This window comes from Cicer arietinum, chromosome 1 (genome assembly GCF_000331145.2).
Source record: "Cicer arietinum cultivar CDC Frontier isolate Library 1 chromosome 1, Cicar.CDCFrontier_v2.0, whole genome shotgun sequence".
NCBI classification, from domain to species: Eukaryota; Viridiplantae; Streptophyta; class Magnoliopsida; order Fabales; family Fabaceae; genus Cicer; species Cicer arietinum.
This window is the reverse complement of record NC_021160.2, coordinates 11,104,463-11,112,613: the sequence shown is the minus strand read 5'-3', so window position 1 is coordinate 11,112,613 and position 8,151 is coordinate 11,104,463. Positions and strand designations below refer to the sequence as shown.

At 31.9% G+C, this 8,151-nt stretch overlaps 1 protein-coding gene across 6 annotated transcripts; it reads left to right on the top strand.

Moving 5' to 3' along the window:
• The first annotated feature begins 475 nt into the window (after window positions 1-475).
• On the top strand, window positions 476-6,393 carry LOC101491075 (mediator of RNA polymerase II transcription subunit 18). 6 transcript variants are annotated; one of them, XM_027332518.2, is made up of 7 exons: window positions 478-635; window positions 2,077-2,130; window positions 2,763-2,813; window positions 4,218-4,317; window positions 5,223-5,280; window positions 5,372-5,728; window positions 6,110-6,393. In XM_027332518.2, exons 2-7 carry the CDS (start codon window positions 2,089-2,091, stop codon window positions 6,210-6,212), a joined length of 711 nt encoding a protein of 236 aa, XP_027188319.1. In that variant the 5' UTR covers window positions 478-635; window positions 2,077-2,088; the 3' UTR covers window positions 6,213-6,393. The 6 variants fall into 6 exon arrangements, with proteins under 6 accessions (XP_004487937.1, XP_027188319.1, XP_027188327.1 ...); XM_027332527.2 differs by lacking the exon at window positions 2,077-2,130 and adding an exon at window positions 1,597-1,827 and having other exon boundaries at window positions 479-635; window positions 2,766-2,813; XM_004487880.4 differs by lacking the exon at window positions 2,077-2,130 and having other exon boundaries at window positions 476-635; window positions 2,766-2,813.
• The last annotated feature ends 1,758 nt before the right edge of the window (window positions 6,394-8,151 follow it).

Sequence of the window (8,151 nt, the reverse complement as noted above, 5' to 3'; positions counted from 1 at the left end):
ACCCTTTGAAATAGATAATCACATTTAATGTTTGACCCACCTTAAATGGAGAGAACATATGAAAAATAGAAAAAAAAATATATTCTAATATTTTTAAATTTAAAGATAATTAAATTTTTCTAAAATTGTTATTTTCTTTACTAATATTAAATTAATTGACTGAATTATTGATTAAAGAATAAATATTATATTGATAAAAATAAATAAATATTATATATAATTTGTATTGATTTAATAAATGATTTTTTATTTTAAAATATCTAAAATTTATTTTTTTCATAAAAAATTAATTACTTTTATAAGTTTAAAAAACCTCATATTAAAACGCTTTAATATCTTGGGTCGGCCATCGTGAGAATTGGGTCTCGACAACTCCTAAAACCCGGTCCAGCGCCCAACTTTACAAAAAGGTTATGTAAAAAAAAAAAGTTAGAAAAATGTTTATTTTTTATTTTAAAGTATTTTAAGCAGAATTCTTAAAAATTCCCGGTAACCCATAACAGAGGCAATCTCTCTCATGGCAATACCCTAAACTACAATCTCTCTCTCTCTCTGGGTCATACCAGCATCGTCCGACTGGCCCCTTCCGTCCGTCATCCTCATTTCCGGCGAGCCTTGTTTTTCCTCCACCACAGGTGTTCTTCTCTGTTGAAATAACTATGGTGCTTGATTTTCATTTTCTGTTTTCTTCTCCAATTTTAGTTTCAGTCATGCCTCTCTTCTCTGTTGGTACTTGGTACTGAGTTTGTTCTACTTCTTGTTTTTTCATTTTTAATTTGTGAATAAAAAGTGTTTTCTTTTTTACTCTTTTTACTTTTGGAGGAACCAAGTTTCATGTCCGTTCCTTGTTTTTTTGTACTCATTTTATTTGAATCTTCTTGTTGATTGTTCCTATTCTGATTGTTCCATTATGTTTCTGGTTTCTTGATTTTGTTGTTGATTGTTCTCATTGTGTTTGACTATTTATTTGCCTTCTATTTGTGCTGTATTCACTTATTCCCGTTCTATTTTATATTCATGTTCTTGTCTGTTTGTGATTTTACAATCATGTTGGTATGTCAAACTCACTACGTTTATGCAACAGAGAATCAGAATATGTGTGACGTCTGTTTGTGATTGTACTTTGTTGATTGTTTGATTTGATTATTTATTGTTTTCTATTTGTGTTATATTTTTATTTATTGAACGGTTCCATTGTGGTTTAACTGGCTGAACCATGACCGAGAGTTCTAGCTGGTTTGATCTCCGATTCGGTTTTTAAAACATTGCTTTGCTTGTATAAATGTTGTATTAATTATGGACTCATCATATAGAAGAACAAATCTGATCACATTCATTAATATCAAATATTTTGGTAGCGTAACGTAAATTAGGCAAGTAAGGCAATGTGGACGATGAAATCATGCTCCCTCTGTTGTACATCATGCTCTTGAAGTAATTCTTTGATCCAAATCCAATAGTGAAGCATTGACCGATCAAATATAAGCTTCTGATTTTATCTAATCTTCCTACTCCTGGCTTCATGAAGAGGTCAAGTATCGTTTTCATTTAGGTTGGCAAATGTGTCACTCAAGGATGGATTCAATGTGCTTGCAGGTGAAGGCCATGAGAAGGAAAATTAGATCAAATCAGCATATTTCAAGGGAATGCCCTCTAGCGTCTATAGTGAAACGAGTCATACTGTTTTTTATTGTCAAGTCCAGTTAATAATTTTTGGACATTGAGAAGCCACTCCTGTTGCCATACCTTGCTGTCTAAGGATTAAACCCCCGGAACTTTGATGGATAAAGACTTGCTACCTCTGCACAAGAGTCATACCATGATGAGGTGTGAGCTACTGATTGTAATCTGTATGTGGTGATTTGTCAATTAAACTTGACTGCATAGGCACCCATGATCCAAGAGATATAAGATGAATAATAGCTTTTGTTAGTTATGTTATCATCTTTTGAAGAGGATAGTACTGTAGGACATTAAATGCTTGTTAGAATATAAAATCGTCTAATTAGATGTAAGATCTTCCTGCTGTCATGAACCTGAACATAAATGGTTGACCTTTTTCCTGTTTTTATGTAGGTTCATAGTTGGATGGTTTTTTGCACACTTAAAGGCCGTCGATCGCTGCCTTCAGTTTATTTACTTATTTTAAGATCATTCTATTCAGTTTCCATTTTTGCCGATACTAGTCCATCACATCTTCTTAATAGTTGTGAAATTGAAACCAGTTCTCAAACTGTTTCCTAGGCAGTTTATGCTGTTGTAAAATTAGTTGTTACTTCTTACTTTTGCAAAAATGGTTCTCAAGCCAGTTCTGATTGTTGCAAAACTAGTTCTTAAGTTATTAAAACCTATTTTTGCATCGGATCTCAGGAAAACTGGTTCCTAAACTTATGGATCTTAAGTTAATTTTGTTTGTAGATTTGAATAGTTTTAAACTGGTTTTCAAACAAGTTCAAAACCAGTTCAGAAACATTTCGCAAGATAAGAACTGGTTCATGGAATCATATAACTGTTCGGTATGGTTTATATTGGATGCAACTGGTGAGGTTTGGTACAGTTGGATTTTTCTTGCGGAGGGAAGAGAGTTAATATTTATGACTATGAAAATCATTACAACAACTAAGAAGCTTCATTTATTTTAAAAAACAAAACTAAGAAGCTTCATGTGTGTTTCAGACTTCAGTTTTTAAATATTGGCTTGAACTCTTCTTGCAAATGTTAAATTACATTAATAACACCATAATATCTATTATCTGATGTAGCAGAAGAAAGCAGATATGGAATGTGTGGTTCAGGGAATTATTGAGACACAGGTGAGTTTATATTTTCTTTGAACTTTCAATTATTATTGTTATTTCTATTATTATTTAAGAATGTGGGAGATGTTTTGAAATCTGGAATAATTCGATCTGGCTTAACCATTTTGATGAACCCTGATGTTAGAATTTTATGGTTTCTGCTTCTATAGTTCGTTGTGCTTCACACAACAACAATAACAACAAAAAGAAATCCTTATTCGACTAATAGATCGGTTACATGGATTAGACAATTTTTGCAAAAAAAAAACATGGATTAGACAATTTTTGCAAACAAACATGGATTAGACAATGCCATAGTTCCCTATCATATACAAAGTTCAAATATATCTAATTTTGAATATTTTCTTGCCATGATATATTTGACCATTTCTTGGCAATATTCAAATATCATGCTTTGAAGTTCAAATCTATGTTGTCAATCCTGATGCGATCCCGCACAATCCCACTATCCCAGTGCGGTGAAGGGGCTGGCCACGACGCCACCTACTGGGAAAGCATGTTTGCTGGTAGCGGCAATCCCAGCCGCGAATCCCGCTATTTGACCCGCTCTATGACTTTTTCAAAAACACAAGTTTTATTTTTTTTATTCTTCATTAAGGGGAAAGCATGTTAGCATACACCTATTCAATTTTCTTACAAAGTACTCAAACATTAGCTTTCCAATTTGCCCATTTTCACTTCTAAATTATTCAAGATTTTTGTTTGGTATCTCTTTAATTATATGTTGACACCTTGTGTTCACATCATATTTCTCCTTTTTGTACTAAATGTATTTTTCCCTTAGGGTCATATTCTGCTGTTGCCTTTTTCAGAAGGTGAAACTATTTAATCTTTTATAAGATTGTCATTGTTGTCTAGTAGCTTCCGTATACATGAATATCTTCCGTATATACATGAATATGATGGTATATTGTCCTATGATTTGGTTTGGATTTGGAATCAATCACCACATATCAGTTTCATTCTGATGGCCACCATTGCTCTTAGTTGCATATCTCTAATTTATTCTGCACTATTGGAACTATGAGATTATTTGATGAAAGACTTGAGCTTACAGTAATCTTTGAATGTAAAGAATGAGTTCATCTTTCTTTTGCTCAATATATCCATAAGTTGTTCTTTTAAGATTATCAACAAGTGTTATCTTAATATTACATTTTTTCAAGAGATACTTTCATGTGGAAAAGACAGTATTCAAGATGAACTTGACAGTTGATGTTTCTTATCTTTCGCAGCATGTTCACATCATCTTTCTTTTGCTCAACATAGTCATGAGCTGTGCTTTAAGATTATCAAGATGTGTCATCTTAATATTACAATTTTTTAAAGGGATCCTATATGTGGAAAAGACTGTATTCCAGACTACCTTGACAGTTGATATTTTTTTACCTTTTGCAGCATGTTGAGGCCCTTGAGATTCTTCTTCAGGGGCTATGTGGTGTTCAAAGAGAACGATTGAGGATCCATGAAATATGTCTCAAGAACGGTCCAAATCTCGGTGAGTGTTTTCTTCCAATATTTAAGTTATGCTGCAGCCAACAATATTTCCTCTATTTTTTTCCTTACATGAAAGTAATTTGACTATTAAGGAAGAATGAAAAAGGATCATTCTCCTGAGAGAAACAAATGAAGTAACACACTTTATGAGAAATAGATATCACTAAAAAAGGTCTTCAATTGCACTACATACTCGTCTAAGAAAGCAAGCCCTTGAGAGTGCTCGTTAGAGGAACGATATTGAAAAGAGAGATAAACAATTATATTCCATAACTGTTTCAAACACAGCTCCACCAATGCAGTAAAAGAGCACTTCTCCTCAGAACCTTGCCCAATGTACTCCCTCTGAAGCCTCTAAGTACAATCTTGGAAACTACTTCAAATTATGAGGAAATACCCAGGATTATCTGTAATCCCCAGAAAGTGCGGTCCTAATAACCAAACTTGATTGGCAGCAGGCCACTGTAAGATAAAATGGGTTAATATTTTCTGATTGTTTTATGCACATGATGTGTAATCTGTATAAAGTGCTTGCCTCAGTGTGCAGCAATATTTTTGTTTAAGCATTTCCATTGGTCAGTGGACTAGCAAATGACATGCTTCATGTTCCATTTTTTACTTTCTGATAGAGGAGCTGATACACCCCTTTCACAGTTTTACATGTCACAGTTACTTGATTTACTCTTTCTGTTCTATGACATGAAATAAATTTGATGTTGTCTAAGGTGTAGGTTTATTCTTTATAGCACTTTTGCTATATGGAGATGAAAAGGTTTCAAATCTTCAATAATTCTCAATATTTTTTGTCTAGTTTTCTTGAGCAAGTGTATCTGTCCAGTTTTCATGCGTTTTTCATATTCTGGCCTTTTCTCAAATTGATCATAATTTTATTCATTTTCATTCTAGGTCTAGTAGCATCTGAGGTTCGACTTTTATGTGATCTAGAGCAAACTGAACCCTCATGGTAAACAGTACAACTTTATGGTTGATCCCTTGTTAGAACTTTTTCCATATCCATATATACACATTTAATTTGTGCTTGATGACTTGTTCAGGACTGTTAGACATATAGGTGGTGCAATGAGGGGTGCTGGTGCTGAGCAAATCTCCGTTCTGGTTAGGACAATGGTGGAAAGCAAAGTGAGCAAGAATGTACTTCGTATGTTCTATACACTTGGCTACAAGTTAGACCATGAGCTGCTAAGGGTGGGATTTTCCTTCCAGTTCAATCGGGGGGCACAAATCACTGTAACAGTTTCATCCGTCAATAAAATGCTCAAGCTGCATGCAACTGACGAGGCCGTGCCAGTAACACCTGGAATACAGATGGTTGAAGTGACAGCGCCTGCTTCTGCTGAAAACTATACTGAAGTTGCTGCTGCTGTGTCATCCTTTTGTGAATACCTTGCCCCGTAAGAATCTCTTTCTTTCCTACATTTTTTATATTTTTACTGCAAATTTACTCACCTTGAGGCTGGAGCTGCTAGCTTTGTATACATTGTGGCTTGTAACCGGTCACTTCACTATTAATGTTTTGTTAATTTCATTTGTGATTGGCCAATGGGTCAGAGATTTCAAAATTTCATTTCACTCATTTTGTATGGCTTACTCTTCAAGTTTTCATTGTCTAATGTCATCCATCTGTCCAAGTTATTAGAGTTTGTTGCCGGTAATCATTTTCAGTGGACTGACTATACTTTTTAAGTCTGTAGAGGCATATCATGTTTTTGGTTTGTTTCTTCGTGTTGAATTTGATCATTGATACATGCAACTCTTTGTTATCAATTTCTTAGGCTTCTCCATCTGTCCAAACCAGGCGTTTCAACTGGTGTTGTTCCTACTGCTGCTGCAGCTGCTGCATCTCTAATGTCTGATGGTGGGGGTACAACTTTGTAGTGTGATGCTAATGTTAATGTATGCACATAAACGCATAACTTGATGTAATTAAAATTCTGTTGCCCTACCAATTTTTTCTCCATGATAAGACAAGAAGTTCTCAGTCGGAAATGGTTATTATGTGGAAGACTTAAATGATAGAACGATGTTAATTGCTTAATGATTTAATTATTATTGAATTTATGGATATGTATAAAATACTGTTGGGGGCTGTTGGCATCTGGTTGTATTCCAGGATATGAGAAATGCTAGCGACCCTTTTTAATGTGACAGTTTCTTCCCCCTCTAAAGTGCTCAAATACACGTTTACGTTGAGGGGAAAAGAAATTGTTTTATAATGCACCGTACTTGTTATATTGAAAATGGATTTCACATAATGGAGAATGAGATTCGCAAAACATAAATAAATGTTGAAAGGGATTAATGGAGTGACGTTAGATATTAGTCTTTCATCCAAAGAAATCTTATAAATGTTGATTTTATCCATTTGAAAAGTGAGTTTAGGTGTGCGATGCTATATAGGAGTATTATTTTTCCCGTTAAAAAACTGTTGGTAATTTGTTTGGACATGAATGGATTGTTTTGGTCTATATTTTTATTCTTCAAGAGATCTGACCGGTCTTAAACTATCCGAATGATGGGTCATGTTCGTTGAGAAAAAGGACAAATCTAAACTTTGACAAAACACAAACCTCACTAATCTAACCCGTTTCAACTTTCAAGTGCTTTTTGTTAGATTTTTTTCTTTCGTCTAATGACCAAATTTATGCACATTTAGCGCGAAAAAGAGGGTTACTTTGGATTTAAACTCACTCCAACACATCTGAGTGCCACTTCCACATTTTATCATACTTGTACGGAGCTCGTGTCTAAGTAAGTGATGAATTTGTTATTATAAAATTAATTTTATATTTTTTATATTTAAATAAATTTTTAATTAATATATTGACAGTATAAATTTTATAAAAAAATAGATTTAATTTATTTTTATCAAAATTATAGATAAAGTATTACATATAATTGGTATACGTGTAGTGACATTAAAAAGTTGTTGTTCTAATATAGTTTTTTTATAGAGTTAAAATATAAGGTTGAATATTTAAATTCTTTATACAATAATTTAGATATTTCTCTATTTTTTTTGTAAGTATGGAAGACATAAAATTTTATCCTATATTTGTATATTTATATTTTTACCCATATTTTAATTAAAAAAAATTAATTTTACTTTAAAAAAATATTCAAACTTTATGTTTTGTGTTTCATAAAATTTGATTTTTTTTTTTAAATATAAAGTTTGAGTTTTTTAAAAAAAATATTGTATTTTGAAAAACTTGAAAAACAAATTCCAAAACACAATTTTTGAATTTAAAAAAACAATTGTGTACCAAAGCTTTCAAGTTTTTCAGTATATAAAATTCAAATTTTATGAAACACATTTAAATTTCAGAAAAATTAGAAAGTTTTTCGAAAGTTAAATGTGTTACAAAAAACTTGAAAAACAAATTCTGGTACACAAAAATTGATTTTTTTTAAATACATTTGAGTTCTAGAAAACTCTTTTTAAATTTTTCTGAACTAAAATTAAGTTTAGTGTGTTATAATGTTTAAAAAATAATGTAAACGGTAAAATAGGTAGTTTGCATAAAATGTTGGTTATAAGGTATAATTTTTGAAAAAGAATTATATTTTTAAAAATACAAATACATTTAAAAATTGTATTTAAAAATACAAAATCTTTAAAACAATTTATTTGAAATTTATTTAAAAATTGAATTGAATTTTTTTATCTTATGGATTATATGTTGTATAAATATATTTGAAATTGGAATATATTATATATTAGATTACGTGGACTTTCTTTTTAATTAAATATAAAGTAAATGGATAAGTTGTTCCTAATATAGGGTTTTTTGTCGGAGTTTTAATATTATACAGT

What these genes read in the sequence shown, in the direction of transcription:
- LOC101491075 (XM_027332518.2), top strand. Translation starts at nt 2,089, where the DNA reads ATGGTTTTTTGCACACTTAAAGGCCGTCGATCGCTGCCTTCA. An exon ending in GCCGTCGATCGCTGCCTTCA is followed by an intron (nt 2,131 to 2,762) that starts GTTTATTTACTT and finishes TATCTGATGTAG; the next exon opens with CAGAAGAAAGCAGATATGGA. An exon ending in GAGCAAACTGAACCCTCATG is followed by an intron (nt 5,281 to 5,371) that starts GTAAACAGTACA and finishes TGACTTGTTCAG; the next exon opens with GACTGTTAGACATATAGGTG.